The sequence below is a fragment of the Podarcis gaigeae genome (genome assembly GCF_964106915.1).
Source record: "Podarcis gaigeae genome assembly, chromosome: 3".
Taxonomy (NCBI): domain Eukaryota; kingdom Metazoa; phylum Chordata; class Lepidosauria; order Squamata; family Lacertidae; genus Podarcis; species Podarcis gaigeae.
This window is the reverse complement of record NC_139680.1, coordinates 59281529-59300085: the sequence shown is the minus strand read 5'-3', so window position 1 is coordinate 59300085 and position 18557 is coordinate 59281529. Positions and strand designations below refer to the sequence as shown.

General features: G+C 41.4%; 1 protein-coding gene across 2 annotated transcripts; it reads left to right on the top strand.

Moving 5' to 3' along the window:
* The first annotated feature begins 2447 nt into the window (after positions 1 to 2447).
* VNN1 (vanin 1) lies at positions 2448 to 13505 on the top strand. 2 transcript variants are annotated; one of them, XM_083731767.1, is made up of 8 exons: positions 2448 to 2637; positions 4166 to 4396; positions 4466 to 4596; positions 8020 to 8212; positions 9224 to 9515; positions 10511 to 10881; positions 12149 to 12319; positions 13189 to 13505. In XM_083731767.1, the coding sequence occupies exons 1-8, from the start codon at positions 2578 to 2580 to the stop codon at positions 13312 to 13314; spliced, it is 1575 nt and encodes a 524-aa protein (XP_083587893.1). In that variant the 5' UTR covers positions 2448 to 2577; the 3' UTR covers positions 13315 to 13505. The 2 variants fall into 2 exon arrangements, with proteins under 2 accessions (XP_083587893.1, XP_083587894.1); XM_083731768.1 differs by lacking the exon at positions 2448 to 2637 and adding an exon at positions 3458 to 3551.
* The last annotated feature ends 5052 nt before the right edge of the window (positions 13506 to 18557 follow it).

Genomic DNA, 18557 nt, shown 5'->3' with positions numbered 1-18557 from the left:
TTAACGTTTGACGTTTTATTATGTTTTTATATTCTGCTAAAAGCCGCCCAGAGAGGCTGGGGAAACCTAGGCAGATGGGCAGGGTATAAATACTACTACTACTACAACTATTGTTATTGTTGTTATTATTATTATTATTATTATTATTATTATTATTATTATTATTATTATTTTCATTGATATCTCTGCTGTCAGCTGTCAGGTCCTATAATCCTGATGGACATAATCCTGTCACAGTGCATTATAAGGGAGGAAGGTGAGGCATCTGCTTTTCCAGCTACAGTTACTGAGCTGAACTTTCACTTCTCTCCCCTTTCCTAATCAATCTGTTGCCACTTTTTATCAGATGCAAAAATCTCGCCTTGAGGCAGCAGACCATCTGAGGATGAGAGGCTCCAATGTTAGAGACATTATTCTTTTGAATAACTGTTGCTGGAAACAGCAGGATGGGAGAGTGTTGGCGTGCTTGCAGTCTTGCTACACACATCTGGTTGGCTACTACAACAAGACACTAAAGGAGCCAAATGCCCCGATCTAGCAGGCTCTGAAAGCATTCTGGGAAAGAGAATATGAAATCTGAGTGAAAGGATAGTCAATGGAAGATGTATAGCATTCCGTGTTGGGTGGCGGACCCCTGGGCTGGGTGGGGTGAAATGAGATGAGAGCAAAGAGGGAAGGACTGTCTAAATGTAGGGAAGGGGAGTAGGGAGAGGATTAAATCTCCTTTCACTATCTTGCTAAAAACTAGTGGGTGGGAGGGGAGAAATTCCTCTCCAAAACGGTACCAGCTAGGCTTAGGACAATGCTTTAATTTAGATACTGATTTCCCATCCCAGCAAAAGAAAAGTGATGATGATTAAATTTCTATATGTCCCTTTATCTGAGGAGCACACGGCAGTTTACCATTTAAAAATACAAAAATAAATAACACAGTAAAAACCTAGTACCCTCCTCCAGTTTAAAAGGCCACAGATTGTTTAATTAGTCAAAGACCTTGGAGAAGATGAATGTTTTTGCTTGGTGCCTACCGTCATCTGCCCTGTAGGCTCTTCAGTCACAGAAAGGGGCTGTGGCAGAGCACAAACTTTTCACTCAGAAGGTCACAGGTTCAATTCTCAGCAATTTCAAGTAGGGCTGGGACTGACTCCTGCTGGAAACCCAGGAGAGCCACACCACTATGGTGTAGAGTAGACCAAGTGTTGTTGAACTACAACTCTCACCAGCCCCTGCAAGCATAGGCAATGGCCAGGAGTAATGGGGCTTGTAATTCAGCAATATCTGGAGGCCCAAAAGTTCCCTCAGTAAATAATACAGAGAAGAGGAATGGAAGAAGCAAAAGTCCTTAATTATGTGTGCCATTTTGTCATATTTCCTTGCCATGTTTTTCTCCCTCCCCTCAATACTACCTATTGAGGCACCACCACTCCCCCACTCGCCCATGGCTGTTGGATCCTTCCCCATCCAAACAAACACCTCAGAACCTGAACCCACTTCAGTTTCTTTGTTTTCATTCCAGAGACATACTACTACCAACAACAAGTCAATGTAGCCTACATTACATTCCCCACAGTGAAATTAGACTCCCCACTCTCAGTGGGAAGTCTAGTCAACTAGCTATCTTGTTCATTCACTCTCCCTGGGTGCCTAACAACTAAAATATCAGTTAAAATCAGGCAGAATCTTATGCCCACACCAAAAGGACGACCCATTATGACCACCCTTTCTATTATTTATTTATTTATTTATTTATTTATTTATTTATTTATTTAATTTCTATACTGCCCTATACCCGAAGGTCTCAGGGCGGTTCTAGCTAATTGTCCAAGCAGAATCTCAAGGCAGCCTTCAGACTTCTTCAAGGCCCTGCCAGAAACTAGAGCAGTGGGTTGCACACAAGCCCAGGAATCAGGGCAGGTAGGCAGCTTAGGTGGAAACGGCTTGCCTCGCTGCAGCTGGCTGATCTTTGAGACCTCTTGAAATGCTTGGCTTGACCTTGCTCCTGTTCAAGATAATTGCCATGTAAGTCTCTCTGTTGTTGAATATCAGCTATTGAAGAAACACCTTCTACGGCTGCTAATGTGCATTTCTCATGTACTAATTATATGGTACAATGACATTTCTGAAATTCTTTTACGATTGTGACAGAAATAATGGGGGTGTAAGAGAGGCATATCATTATCTAGCCGGAAAGCTTGAATAGAGAACAACTTTTATGTTGTTGGTGCACAAATAAACAATTAAACAGCAGTTTCAAAATAAATAAATACACATTTGATGTGTGAAAAAGAATCCAACTCTGAATTTTGTTGTCATTTGCTGCAGTAACTGCTGAGTAACATTTAAAGCCTTCATTCTTAAGAGATAGGGTGTGTACTAAATTTGCTTATCTTTCTGGTAGATAAAGTGCGCAATCAGCATTTAACCATCTGAGGGTTGATTGCGTATTTCTAATCCATCTGAATGGAGCAGGAACCAGCAAGCCACTCCAGTATCCCTGCCAAGAAAACTCCATGGACAAAGACAACAGGCATATAGTGCCTGGCGTGCTCTGGTCCATTGAGTCACGAAGAGTCGGACATGACTAAACGACTAAACAACAACAATCCATCTGATGTCTGTATATTCTCTCACCTGCAGGTTTGGGGAGCTGCTGATTGATTGTGAGCTGTGATCAGCACTTGAATGATCAATACTTTTAACCTCTGACAGCCTGTGATATCTTCATGTTCTTGATGGGCCTTGCCTGTGGTACTGTTGATGACAATTTGTAACATTGCTTCTACAAAGTATTGTATTTTCCTCAGTGGTAGTGCCCTTTGAAAAAGGCCATTGTGGCTACTAGGAAATCACCTTCATGGTGATATGAAGAGAGGAATTTAAACAAAATTTCCCCACTTCAATAAAAAGAAAGAATTCAGATGGTGCTGGATAAATGGAAAGGGGGGGGGGACTCCTGAAATCCATAGGTATTAACCCTATAAGTAAGGTAAAAGTAAAGGGGCCCCTGATCATTAGGTCCAGTCGTGACTGACTCGGGTTGCGGCGCTCATCTCGCTCTATAGGCTGAGGGAGCCGGCATACAGCTTCTGGGTCATGTGGCCAGCATGACTAAGCCGCTTCTGGTGAACCAGAGCAGCACACAGAAACGCCATTTACCTTCCTGCCGGAGCGGTACCTATTTATCTGCTTGCACTTTGACATGCTTTCGAACTGCTAGGTTGGCAGGAATAAGCAAGGTAAAGGTATATTTTCCTATGGGACTTGTGAGGTTGTTTTAATTAGACCTTTCTTGTAGCAATCTACAGGAGAGGAAAAACACAGGAAAGACTATAAAAGGAAGTGAAAACAGGGTATTTTTTGCTATGGAATATTTCAAGGATCACTTCGTTAGAATGCTAGATAGCAGCTAGAGGGTTAATCCCAGCTTCCTTATATAAGCAGCACCTTGGTTGCTGCTGTGTCAGGTTACATACATTTGCTCTGGCAGCTTTCATATGGACTACTTAAACACTGGAAACTGTTTAAGCTGTTTCTTCATATAGCACATTCAGGTAAAGTTAATATTTTTAATGTGTTAGATTATTTTTCATAGAACCATAAAATAAGGAATGTAGGAAAGAGTATTTAAGATTATTACAGGAGGTTACCATTTTTAAGAAAACCTGTTTTTCAGAGTCTCTAGTTATTACAGAAGCATGTTTAGAGGAAAGTGTCAAATATATTTGTTGCTGTTCTTAAAGAGAAATAAGGCTAAAAGCACAACACTATGCATGTTTACTCAGAGCAGAAGAAAGCCCATGTGTACAGATTTTCCTTCCTTAAAAAAAGAACAAAAATTTATAAACTGCTTGATTCATCTAAGCAGTTTTCAGGAAGTACCTCCTTCCATATTTCCATTTCGGACTAAAACAAAGGGGCGATTTATGGTGCATAAAAAGGATTAAAAGTACAACTGTCAATTTCTTTAATGCTGATCTTGTGAAACACTCTTAATTTCAAAATAACTGTCCAGAGTCCAGAAAGAAATAACTGGCCAGAGTCCAGAAAGGGATGAAATAATCCACATGATAGTCATGTGATACAAGTCAGCTGATACAAGTGTGGACTTTGCCATCCCTTTTCCTCTCTTTTCTTAGCCTTATTGGAACTTTTTTCCTCTTTGCAGCAGACGAGCCCAGCAATGATTTCTTTCCCATCCCCATGGCATGTTTTTATTTATCTCCTCCTGCTGGACCCAGGGGCCTCTGCCTTGGAGAAATACATTGCAGCAGTATACGAGCACTCAGTCGTACTGGCAAAGCCCACCCCAAAGCCTGTTTCTTCTGAAGAGGCATTAAAACTGATGGACAAGAACATGGACGTCTTGGAAGAGGCCATCAAATTGGCCGCAAAGCAGGTACTATTTGATAAAGTGACTTGGTTTATCCTGTGGTGGAGAGATCATCAGCATCGTTTCTTTTGACAGGGTGCACACATCATTGTGACTCCTGAAGATGCCATATATGGTTTCAGATTCACAAGAGAAACACTTTATCCCTACCTTGAAAACATTCCTGATCCGCAGGTCGACTGGATTCCATGTACGGACCCAAAAAGGTGTGTTCGGATTTTGTTGGTTTCATACGCAGCCTTAAAAAACAAAATGAAAAAACACCCTATAAAGGCACTTCAGTATGGTGGCTTCTTCCATCCTTGTGGTCGGTGTTGTAATGTATGGTGCTTTGGAGAATAAAGGTGCTTTGGAGAAAGAGAGGTTTCTCCAAAGCACCTGGTAACTGCTGGGAAGTCACATTTATGGACTGCACAATCTAGATGGCTGATGGGCAGGCAGAGGATCAAAATCAGGACTCCAAAAACCCCATATAGTAGATTAGACTGGGAAATGGTGACTGTTCCAAGCTTAGCCCGTAAGCTATGTCACTAAACAAGTAAGTCCTGAAAGACCTACACTGGCTCCCGGTACATTTCCAAGCACAATTTGAAGTGTTGGTGCTGACCTTTATTTTATTTATTTATTTTTAAAAAATATTCAAAATTAAAACAAAACGTATTATCCGAAAATATATCACCCTTCCCCCCCCCCCATTTTTCCTCCCTCTTTTTTCCTCCCCCTTTCCTCCTTCCCTCAGTTCCAGTCTTTGGTTTCTCTGAGACTGCTGTTTTCTGCATGTTACAAAGTTGTATAGATCCTCAAACTATTTAGCTGATCATTATCAATAAAAAGTTTGTGAATGTTTATTCAAAACCTGCCAAGGAGTCCAGTTCACTTTGTTGCGTCTTCAAATACTTTGTAAAGGGTTTCCATTCATCTTTAAAGTCACAGTTATCCTTGTCCCATAACTTATATGTCAGTTTTGCCAGTTCTGCATAGTCCTAGTACGTTTCCAAGCACAATTCAAAGTGTTGGTGCTGACCTTTAAAGCCCTAAACAGCCTCGGCCCAGTATACCTGAAGGAGCATCTCCACCCCCATCATTCAGCCTGGACACTGAGGTACAGTGCCGAAGGCTTTCTGGTGGTTCCCTCCCTGAGAGAAGTGAAACTACAGGGAACCTGGCAGAAGGCCTTCTTGGTAGTGGTGCCCGCCCTATGGAATGCCCTCCCATCAGATGTCAAGGAAATAAACAACTATCTGACTTTTAGAAAACATCTGAAGGCAGCCCTGTTTAGGGAAGTTTTTAATGTTTGATGTTTTATCATGTTTTTAATATGCTGTTGGGAGCCACCCAGAGTGGCTGGGGAAACCCAGCCAGATAGATGGGGTAGAAATAATAAATTATTATTTGAATTTGGGTCTCATCTATCTACATTCAATACTCTAACCATGACACCATGATTTGTTCCCTTGTTTTGATGGTATTTGTCGTTAGAATGACCAGACCATACTTCCTAGAGCACTTAGGAAAGGAGGATAAGTAAATGGAAAAAGCAAGAGCAAGTATGGGCTGCCATTTTGGTAGGTCAGAAGGAGGCTATTAACGAAGAGCTTGGTGGTTTTTCGCTTTGCATGCAGAAGATTGCAGGTGCTGGCATCTGCAGCTATGGCTAGGAAGGACTCTTGTCAGAAGCAATGGAGAGCCCTTGCCAGACAGAAGGAGTATGAGGTGTCCCCCAGCAGAGGTATTACCTCTCCGCTAACACCCCATATGCCCAAACATACATGCTTTACAAATAATGAAGCTGTGGAAAACCTACAGCTTCAATCACAGCTTCCAACTGCACACTTCTCAGGGCCAGAAAACGCAAGCAACAGAACAAAAGAGAGGGCGCTTTCATTAAAAAAAAACAAAATATTTTGTGATGAATATCATAAGCAGCTGAGCAGGAAATGAGTTGAAAAATAAATATTTTGTGTGGGAAGGCTTTTAGAGGAAGCTATGTTCACTTAAGCAGGAATGTACTAACTGGCATAAAAGATAGCGAGAAAGATTGCACTTGGAGGCTGTGAAGGAAACCAACTGGGAAGAGTACCACTTCCCTGCTTTCTGTGTATTTTTTTTATTAATAAACACTTTAGAAATGTTAGTTGGTTGTGGAATGTAATTGGACAGTATTTGGCTTCATAATGTCAGAATGTTGGGTTTAAAAAATAAAATAAAATAAACTAGCTTCTGAAAACATTCCACAGTGACGTGTGATGCTTGAGATGAGCTATTTATTTATTTTTTATATCACATAACCCTGAATAGTTATGCTACATAAATGCAGAACAGAATGGCAAACTTAACAGACAGATTTTGCTTATAATGCAAAGTGCTGGCAGGGTGATGGTGGAAGGAATTTGGAGTGGAGAAGGAGGTTAAGCTCCACCACCCCACTCCACCCCACTCCTCAGCCACCCACTGTTGAATCAACTTTTTAAGAAAAGGGAAAAAAGCTGTTGTGCTGCAGTTATGTATGTTGATGTGCAACATGTTGGTTTGTCCCATTTGCTTGAACCTTTTGAGGGTCATATTAAATGAAGGTAAGGATGCTGTGATGCCTTTAAGGAAGAACAGCAACAAGAAGTTGCCAGCTTGGATACAGGAGCAGTGTTGGGAGGGTCCACTTTATTCCCCACCTCCTCCAAGCTATTTTTCTAACCACAGGGAGAAAGCTACTGGGACAGACAACTCCCCATTTGCACACGTTCAAAGCACATGCATTGACTGATGCACATGGTGTTTTTGACATGGGAAGGGGGCAGGGTGGGGTAGGGCAGAAAGGGGTAAGCTGGTTTTACGCATGGCCCGCCAAAGTGTGTGGTGCCTCAGAACGCAACTTATTGTTGCCTGTATACATATCTTTTACGCACAGATAGAAAAAGAACAGCTCAGATAAGGTAACTTTGAATGGATAAATGGCTGGAGGTCAAACATCCCCATTCCTCTAACTGACGTCCTCCAGTGGCTGCATTTCAGTTTGAAAAATTTGGGCAACATTTATCTCTATGTAAGGTCTAGTGTGGCCCAGAATATGTTTTCTACCTTCTATCTATTTAGGGCCCCTCCAGATGGGTATTTTGCAACATGTCACTGATGCAGTAATACGGTACTTCATTAGTGGTGGGTTAGGGGACAACCCTCACATTGTTTCGCTTTATTGGCTGTTCTGCAGTGCTTCCTCGATGTCACTGCATTAGTGCTGTTGGGAGGGGAGGGGCACCCTTGCACGATGATGCAATAAAAGTGGGACCGAAACAAAGACACAAAAACTGGAACATTTGTGTAAAAGGATGTGGGATTTCAGTTAGAAGCTATGGGACGTCCAAACAGCCCTGAAACTTTTGCAGGTTTAAACAATATTGAAAGCAGGATGGCATATAACTGCCCTGATGTCATCCTTAGCACAAATCATCCTTAAAGTGTAATAAAATGGAAATCTGAAGGGGACCTTTATTTCCTACAGTCTGGAGGAACATGGGGCTACTCTGCTATGAATGTTAGCATGTTGCCTCGCCGTTCAGGAGATTCAACTAGGTGGTCTACCAACGGATCTCTCTTCCTCCAAGTCCTTCATTTCTCTGCTTTTCTACGCTTAGATTTGGACCTGCCCCAGTGCAAGAAAGGTTGAGTTGCCTGGCGAGGCACAACTCTATCTATCTGGTTGCCAACATGGGAGATAAGAAATCATGTAATCACACAGACACCAAATGCCCTAGTGATGGTCACTATCAGTACAACACCAATATTGTCATGGACTCAAATGGAAAACTCGTGGCACGTTACCACAAGGTAATTCATTTTTACAAACTGGGTATCATTGGCCCCACCCAGCCCCCAGTTATAATATTGTATAGGGTGGAATTGTTTTATAAAGTGGGAAGAAAAGGCAAGAGAATGTAGGATGCATGCCACATTTTGCTGTCTATTGAAGATGTCTTCTGCTGCTGTTTTATTCTGTTCATTTTATGGGCCATTGTATTCCTTTTACTGCACACAATCTATTATTCATTTTTCTGTTTTTCTGTTATGGGTTATTCTCCTGTGATTTTGCTAGTCATTTAGAGGCTCCCATGTGGGAAGCAACTAATACATTGAATACATAATAATGATCGTATTTTTATTAACAATTTATGTACAGACTACACAATAGTATAAGAACACACTGATGGCATTGGCATAGAAAGAACAACCCCGGAAGGTAGTTCAATTGAAACAAAAATAAAACCTTTTAAAAAAAGTTTTAAAAAGAATGTTATTTAGCTTTTTAAAAAAATAAAATAAGATATGCTTTTCAGGTTTATACATTTCACTAATTTTAATTTCATTTTAACATTTCAAAATTTGACTTCCTTCCCTCTCTTTCTGCGGTTCCTTATATTGATTTTTTATGTCTTCTGCATATCCAAATTAACTTAATTTGCTCATTTATCCATCTACTTTAAATATATACTCTTATAAAACTACAGGTTATTACAACAATCCTGCCAATGTTTTTACCTGTTTACAATTTATCTGTCAATTTTCAATAAACCGTTTCCATTCTTTTATAAAATGTTTGTTATCTTGATTTCCTATTCTTCTGGTAAGTTTGCCATTTCTGCCTATTCCATAAGTTTTGGTATCCATTCTTCCTTATTTAGCTTTTCATTAATTTAAATGAAAATTAAATAACTTGCAGTACACTTTGTAGGTCACTTTTAAGTACAATAGTTTCTTTTTAATATACCCAAGTACCTTAATGGTGTGTGGGTGGTGGATTATTTATTATTTATTTTTTAAAAAGGTGTTATCTTTCCACAGTTCAATCTCTTTATGTCGGAACGCCAGTTTGATTCCCCCCCAGAGCCTGAATTGGTGACCTTCAGTACTGCCTTTGGGAAATTTGGTCTTTTCACCTGCTTTGATATTCTGTTCCATGACCCTGCGGTGACCCTGGTGAGCAAGCTGCAGGTGGACACCATCCTCTTCCCAACAGCTTGGATGAACGTTCTCCCACATCTGACTGCTGTTGAATTCCATTCAGCATGGGCTATGGGCATGCGTGTCAATGTTCTGGCATCTAATACCCACAGGCCTAGCTTGAGCATGACAGGTAATATACAGTTTTCAATAAGATTATGTATAACTAGTTAAACACTAGTTAGCTGGCCTCTCCCTTCTTAGGACCCCTCCAGATGGATGTTTTTGTTTTTTGGGGTGCATTCTGCAAGGTCACACTGATGCAATAACAAAGCATTCATGGTGGAGTTTTACTGGGCTGTCCAGAAATCATTCTGCTTTATTAGATGGTGCTTCCCTAATGTTACTGCATCACTTGCACTATAGCATAACAAAAGGGGGACAAAAAAATAAACTGGAACTTTTGCGGCATAAAAAGTTGCAGGATTACAGCAGGGCATGTACTGATTCGAAATGAAGTAGATGCCAACAGTACTTTTAATGTATTTTAAATATTTTGTTGGAAGCCGCCCAGAGTGTCTGGGGAAACCCAGCTAGATGGGTGGGGTATAAATAATAAATTATTATTATTAATAATAATATTCCATTATCATGATACCACCGAGAACACAAATCATTATGAATACACAGTAAAAAGAACAACTGGAGGTGCGCTTAGTATGCCCGTTCCAAAATTATGTTTGGAAAAGTTCATAGGACTTCTGAGTTGTGATCATGGCAGACTGGCTGTATTTGGCTCTCTTTTAAACAAAGGCAGACAATTTTTGCCTCTGATTTGGCCTTAAGTCTCTATAAGGAGCCTCTGGGCCTCAGCTGTAGCAGAACCTCTGCTTGATCAGGTTGTCAGCGATGCCAACTGGAGGCTTTAATTTTTGTTTCTTCACTGGGCTGAGTCTGGACCAAGGAATCTGTTTCATCCTAAGTCTGGGAAGGAGGATATTCGTCTCAGCGTTCCCCCTGCCTGACAAAGTGATAATCCTCACACCCAGATTGAAAGGAGTACAACATGTGGGTTTGGGGTGTCTGAGAGTATGTGTTGGTCAACTTAAATGGGTGCTGTCTGTGGTTATGACAGGACGGGCAATATGAAGCAACTGCTTCTGTCTTTCTGTTTTGTGTCATTCTTAGGCAGTGGCATCTATGCACCGGATGGATCCCGAGCATATCATTATGATGCAGAATCAGAGAAGGGGCATCTTCTGGTTGCAGAGCTCGATTCCCATCCTTCTCTTTCTCCTACCCATCCTGCCCCTGTGAACTGGAGCTCGTATGCCACAACTATCAAACCGGTCCCCAAAGATGGTGATTTCACAGGATTGATTTTCTTTGATGAATACTCTTTCTCTGAACTCGCCAAAGAAGCTGGCAATCTTACCGTCTGCCAGGGAGCACTCTGCTGCCATCTGAGCTACAAAATGACAGAAAAGCAAGAAAATGAAGTTTATGTGCTAGGTGCATTTGACGGCCTTCATAAGGTCGAAGGAAATTACTACTTACAGGTCTCTTTTTATCTTCTTATGAGGGAAGATGGGATCTCATTTTTATGCATCATCAGAGAGAGGGGAGAGAGGAGCAAGATCTAGATATATTGTCGTATATTGCCATAGAAACATAGGACATGATCTGGCTCAAGTTAAGCACTTTTAATATAATGTCCTACAAATTTCAGCTGGAGAGTTGAATTTAATTTTCCAGTTTAAATTACTGGAATTCCATTGCTTCCCAAGACAGAGGACAACAACAACACAACAAGAATATGTGCTTTCTTCTTAGCTGGCTCATGCCCAAAATAAAGGAAAGAAGAAAACCTAATTCCAAAATCTTAGTAACTTGGTTGTAGCTAGGTGAACTTGGAACATAGTTCTGATGAGTTCAGTGAGGCTTACTCCAAAGTTAGTGTGCACAGGGCTGCAGTCTAAATATGGCCTTCTAGCCCCATGAAACGCTGTCACTGATAATTAAGACTGTGATTTTATATGGTATGTTTAGTCATTTAGTTTTGGAGTAATGAGATATGCACCTGTTTCATAATTTTGGAGACCAATGTGCCTATAGTTGTGTGTGGAAGTACACTGGAAACTAGGTGAGGGCTGTCAAATGTAAGAAATCAATGTAGGCTTTTTGACTTCTTACATTTGACATTTGTAGGATGTTCTTGTGGCAGCTAATACCATCAAGGAAACTTCTTGAATCAACTGAGTGAGCAGTTGGGCAGGTTATTTATTTATTTATTTATTTATTTATTTATTTATTTATTTATATTCAATTTATAGCCTGCCCTCCCTCCCAAAGGAGTCCAAGGGCAGCAAACCACAATTGACTATAAAGCATATTTAAAAACAATTCCAACACAGATATGGACTGGGAAAGATCTCTACTTAAAATGCTTGTTGGAGGAAGGTGGTCTTCCACTGGTGCCAAAAAGACAACAGAGATGGAGCCTGTCTAATGTTGAAGGGGAGAGGATTCCAAATTATTAAATGCAAGAATACTAAAGGCCTGAGTCCTACATGGTGCAGAATGGACTTCCTGATAAGATGGTATCTGCAGGAGCCCCCCCCCCCAAAGTGTGGTGATCACCTGGGTATATAAAGGGTTTATAGCTCATATAATACTGTATTAGTACTGCAACAGTTCTTATTGTTCTTATACTGTAACCAACTTGGTTGTATTTTAAATCAGAGCCATGGTTGTGATGGTACAGCAGCAGTAAAATTTATATTTATTCTGAGTGCTCTCCCAATACATTGCTCTTCTTCCTTTTAGATATGTACATTGCTGAAGTGTGCAAGCACAGACCTACAGACCTGTGGCCAGCCTGTGACAACTGCTCATACCCGCTTTGATTTCTTTTCTCTCAGTGGCACATTTAGCACTAACTATGTCTTCCCAGAAGTCCTGCTCAGTGGAGTTCAGTTGGCGCCTGGAGAATTTCAGGTAGGGCGGTGCTTCTAGCAAATGTTTTCTGGCTGAGATGGAAAAAACCTGTGGCTGTATGGTATCAGAATGGAAACAAATTCCTTTAAGGACGTTATCATAAACAAAGTTCAGGTGGCTCAGTAGCCTTTTCAGGACAAGAGTGGGCTTCTGAAAGAAATCGTGCTACCTCTGTCGTGCCTTCAGCTGTACAGGGAAATCTATGGGGGCCGCACAGACTGTTGAATACGGCCTTGGTTATATTAGGCCAGGAAAGTTACTAGCATGTATTATTATTTTTTACTGGCCTACTAAAAATTGTCTTCTACCAATTGGCTTGGTAGAGGAGAAACAGATCTCTCCATCCCTTCTATGATAATTCATTTTTCTGAATCGATTTCTACATATATTTTCCTATACACTTCCACTAGTGCAAAGGGAAGCACCAGCACAAACAGAATTTCCTCCTCTTCCCCTCCAGCACACACCCTGCACCATCTCCAAATCCAGTGCTTTTTTCCGGGGGTACGCATACCCCTGAACATTTTGTGAATCTTTGTACTTTTGTCTATGTACTGTATTCGTTTTACCTGATTTGAACTATGAAATGGTGATTTATTTATTTTTTGTCAAAATGAGAGTACCCCTAAACATTTTTTTTAAGAAAAAAAGTGCTGCCCAAATCTGATCCGGAGGGTTGGGAAAAACCTTCAGAACAGATTTAAGAGGGACATGTGTGCAGAAGGAGGGATGGGGGGAGAATGTTCCATTGTGCGAGGGAAATTATTGTGCTAACAGAATGTTCACTTTAGTGCTATGTTGCATAAAACCTATAATATTGATATTGTGTGCAACTATTACTGTTCCCTCCTCTTTTTGTTCTCAACTAGGTTTTGAGTGATGGACAGCTGGTTACTCATAATGGTACATCGGAGCCAGTCTTAACGGTGACACTTTGGGGCAGGTGGTATGAGAAGGATCCTCCACATCCCTACATACTCAGTGGGGTTCTTTGAGATGTTCTGAGCCGGACTGTTCACAACTGTGAAAGAACGCAAATTGCTTTTTGTTGACTCTGACATGACTGGGCTGCTACAGCTTGCTGTGATGGTCACATAGATTATTTTGCTTAGTTGTTGACCGTCAAATCCCAAAGAACACAAGTTCCTTGAAGATTGCATTAATAAAGGTCAAATAATTAATTTTAGCTACTCATCTTTTATTCTTCTTCAAACAGGAACACTTTCTGAGTTTCCATTTTATTATTCCTGAAATTCCCTGGGGTCCTTGGTTGTTCACTTCTATCAGAGAACTAGGCCTCTGCACATTATGTGCACCATGAATATTCTGGGAGAAAAAATGGCTCCTGTGACAATCTTATTATGATGACGTTAAGGTGATGCTGCACTTTACAGCTGCAACAGGGCATGGACTACAGCAAACATGGCCTTATACACCATGTATTTAAAGCTCATGATTTTCCTCCAAGAGTTCTGGGTATTTTATACTTTAAGCGTGTTAAGGCTGCTGGGAAATATAGCTTTGTGGTGGGCAAACTACAGTTCCCAGAATTCTGTGAGAAAAGTAATGTGCTTTAAACATACAGTGTATACACAGGATTTGCTATATAACTGGCACTCTTGTTTTCCTCAAAATGGAGGATAGATTTTGAATTGAAAGTCAGAAGAGAAATGTCAAGATAGGCAGCAGAACATGCTAAGAATCCTCCTGTGATCAGGATTCCTGTTTTATCAGAGTTCCCCAGTTGCAATGAGGATCTTACACTCTTAACATGGAAAGGAATGATATAGCTTGCACACAGAGGGGCATTGCAAGTGTCCCACCCCAACCCCACACTTACCCTACAGGTGTTTGCCTCAAATGTATCTTGCTAGAAAACAGCGGGTGGCATCCAATCTTCCTTTCCTCTCCCCTCCCCTCCTCTCAGATTTGCTCCAGAGCTTCCTCTGGCTCTCTGGAGCAGATCTGAGATGTGTGTAAAGATTTGGGGAAAGTCTGAACCACTTGTGCACAGATACTGTGGGTCACAATCCGATGCCCTATGTGCCTTTCAAGTCAGCAGTGACATGATGATGAGGCAGCCTTCACACCACCCACTTCCGTCTATAAAATGGATGCAAAAAATATTCCAAAAAAGGAAGTATTGAAATATTATTGAATCATTTTATCTGGTCACCCTGATGCTGCAAAAAGGACTCAGCACGCACACAGGAAAGAGAAAGCCTGACTTCTTTGAAGAATATTTGCTCTCTGAATGGTTTGTGTATCAAATGAGAGTGTCAACATCAAATGCTATCTATATATCCCCTATCACTGCTCCAAAAGAAGTTCCATATGGTGTCACAATGAATTATGAATGCAAGGATAAGTTACTATAGCTCTTCCCCGGCTGGAACAAATGGCTTTCTTCTTGTCAATATCTTCCCTTAACAACCTTTTGGTGTTGCTGGGGTAAACAAGAAGCACCTGCTTCTGCTCCAGGGACGGCAGCGCACTCAAAATGGTTCTTAATCCTTCGATGCTGAAATGAATGTCAAACCATATTAGCACTGCAAAGTGCAGCTCATCATGTTAAGTGTCATTTGGCATGGAAAGGTTTGAGCATCAAAACACAACAACGATGAAATGCTTTTTAATTGCTTGCACAGCATTGCAAAACAGGTAACATTTTCAAGCTGGTAATATTTAAAGGCTAGCCTGCCCTGTGCTTGTAAAAGAGTTAATTAACTTTCTCGACAAGGGTGGTTCATGAGTCAGAGTAACTACTGCAGAAGGACTTAAAATGAGCAATGAGAACCTGAGAGAGAAAGATTGAATTCCATGGGCTCTTACACGGTTTAAATGGGCTATACCCTTTTCCAGACCAAATCGGAAAGTTCACTGCTACCGATGGGTTCACTTGCAATGGTGGTGTCAGGGGCTGGACTGAGGAGGAATGGTGGGGGACGCCACGCCTTCTCCTGAATCTTCCTAACCACAGGAGGACAGTATAGATTTAGAACAGTGGTTTGCAGAGGGGCATAGTTCAGAGGCTGCAGAGGGCAGAAGCTGGGAAATATTGGAAGAGGAATAGCAGGAAGAAGAAGAAACACCAGGAAAGAGACAGCTGACAGACTCAGTGTTCTTGAAAAGCATTCCTGACCCCCTTCCCCTCCCAGGACCAGGCGGGCATTGCAGGTAGTAAAACAAAGAGATCAGGGGCAGAAAGTTCAGATTAGCCCATGCAGGGGTGATGCAGAATAAGAACGATGTAGGGGGGTGGGACTTGGAGCAATGCCATCATGGCATAAAGACTACATCCCTTTCTCTCTCTCTCTGAATACTGAATAAATTATGTGGTAAGGACTCTTCACATTATCTGCTTTCTTTTGGCTGCCCCCAGGGGAAGGATAGTATTCCCTGAGCCTTGACAGGTGGTGGGACTGTTGAGATGGCTCACCTTTGGTAACTGGTGAAATCAATTTATTTGCAGGATTGCCCTACCCCAAATATGTCCACACAACTGCTTCAATCTGCAGTTCTGGTACTGTTACAGGTGCCACATAATACTTGTTCCACGTTTGTAATAAATTGATATTTTAGTGCCGCATCACCCACACTTTGGAACACCCAGTCAATTGGCATTAATGAGGTGTCTTCACTTGCTAAAAACATTTAGGCAAGCCTTTCCAGGCATGCAGAATGTTGGCATTCAAAATTCACGCTTTTCCAAATGTTGTGATGCCGTTCTCCAAACAACGATTACAAAAATGCATATGTTAGAGGGAAGTGTGCATAAAAATGAAGTTAGGGGTGAAAATAACATATGGAAGTTAATTCTCTGGGACAAATTGCTTGCAAAAAATGTGTGCATTAGTCAAAACCGCATTCAAAAATGTTTTAAGAATTTGCAAAGGCTGAACAATTTTCACGGCTTTTTTAATAGAACAATTGCTGCAGGAATGTGAAGAACTGAATTTCGGATTGGAAAAATGAGAAACTGAGACACTGAAATTGACAGATCCCTCTTTACTGTTAATCCCCCTGGCAGATGAACAGTGTGGTTTTTGTGGAACCTCACCAGCTGAAGACTCCTAGCATTGGACTTAGCACAGCATACATCCCCACCCCCCAAAAAAACCCTCATTTTTTGTGAAATCAACACAGGAGCCTTATCTGCTGGTAGGGGTGTGAAGTAAAGAGTGGCACTGTGGTCTAAACCACCGAGCCTCTTGGGCTTGCCACACGATGGGGTGGGCTCCTATCAACCTAGCAGTTTAAAAGCACATCAGTGCAAGTGGATAAATAGGTACTGCTGTGGCAGGAAGGTAAGCGGCATTTCTGTGCACTCTGGCTTCCATCATGGTGTTCCGTTGCGCCAGAAGCGGTTTAGTCATGCTGGCCACATGACCCGGAAAGCTGTCTGTGGACAAACGCCAGCTCCCTGAAAAGCAAGATGAGCATCACAACCCCATAGTTGCCTTTGACTGGACTTAACCATCCAGGGGTCCTTTACCTTTTTACCTCAGCCCTGATTGCCCATTCAGAAGACAGAAAGAAGACAGGAATAATTATTTTGGTGATGGGACATAAGTTAAAGTGCAACATACACATTTTGGGCATTTCTGTAATTTTACCCCTAATTTCCTGACTCTCTGAGACAGGGAGTAAGTCTGCAATCCTATACCCATTTATGTGAGAGTAAGTCCCATATAGACTTGCACAGAGTTGCCCTGTGACTTCCTTTTTTGCCATTGGGAAAAGTAGACTTGGTGGATGAGAGGAAGTCAGAATCAATTGGGACTTGGAGCAATGCAGAGGGATTGTGCTGGACCTTCAAAAGAATGTGGAGCTGGAGTAACAATTTGAGGAAGGGCATTACATGTCTTAGCAATGAGAGAGTGAATGGCTTCGGCAGCAGGGGATGAGGTGGAAGTGAAAGGACAATGATGTGGTAATGAAGGTCCAAAGAGAAGATGGCAGAAGAAAGCAAGGTGGAAAACAATCACAACATGAACTGGAGGATAGGTTGGAAGGGGCAGAATTTTGCAACAGGAGAAATGCCATGGCTGAGCTTTTTGTTTTTGTTTTAAAGAGGGGCAGGGAGTAATGAAGCATAAACATGGGTGTGAAATTTTGGTTTGGGAGACCAATAGTCAGAAGTATTTTTAAAAAGATAATGGAGACTGAAAGGCAGACATTCTCCACCCTCATCCTTCTATCACGGAAGGAGTCTCCATCCCCATTGTTCAGCCCAGACACTAAGGTCCAGCTCTGAGGGCCTTCTGGCGGTTCCCTCACTGTGAGGAGTGAAGTTGCAGGGAACCAGGAAGAGGGCCTTCTCAGTAGTGGCACCCATCCTGTGGAACGCCCTCCCATCAGATGTCAAAGAAATAAACAACTGTCTGACTTTTAGAAGACATCTTAAGGCAATCCTGTTTAGGAAAGTTTTTAATGTTTGAGATGAGGAAGTGTTTTTAATATTCTGTTGGGAGCCGCCCAATGTGGCTGGGGCAACCCAGCCAGATGGGTAGGATATAAATAAATTATTATTATTATTATAGCACAAAAGCAAAGGTAACCATGTCCAGTAATCTAAACTGGAGATGAGGAAGTGGCATCCAGGTTAGCTGACATTGGAGCTATGGATGCAGTCGGCATTTAGTTATAGGCTGAACAGAGCTTCCTCAAATGACTACTGGTATTTTCCAAAATTGGCACTTTCCACAACTGGTGCTTTCCGTGGTTTCACGGGTGGGTTGATAGTAATGCTGCTGTGCTTGAAACACACTCACATTTTGCTGTCCAGGAAAACTATAAAAAACACACACAACCAAACCAGTTCTGTAGGTTTTCCATGTGATTAATATTTAGCTAGGGAAAGGTAAACTGTGGCACAACTCTAAAAATAAAGGGTGTTAAAAAGTTTTACACTGAATTTTAATGTAATGGAAAAGTAGATTTCCAAGATGATGCTGACAACTTTTCTTGCTTTGTTATCAGCTGATATAATAACATGTGGAACACAGGTAAATTAGGTTGTTATAACTATTATCAATGTAATATGTGTCTATGTCATGTTCGGGTAGAAGAAATGTACATTAAGTTGTCATAACTGTTTAGCATGCTATATATATTCATTTCATAATATAAGTCCTTTGCCCTTCCCTGCACTGCAAATCCATGGCAGGAAATATTTTTCATCTGCTTATCTTGTTTGAATATTTAATGTCTGCGTCATCATGTGGGTTGAGACTTT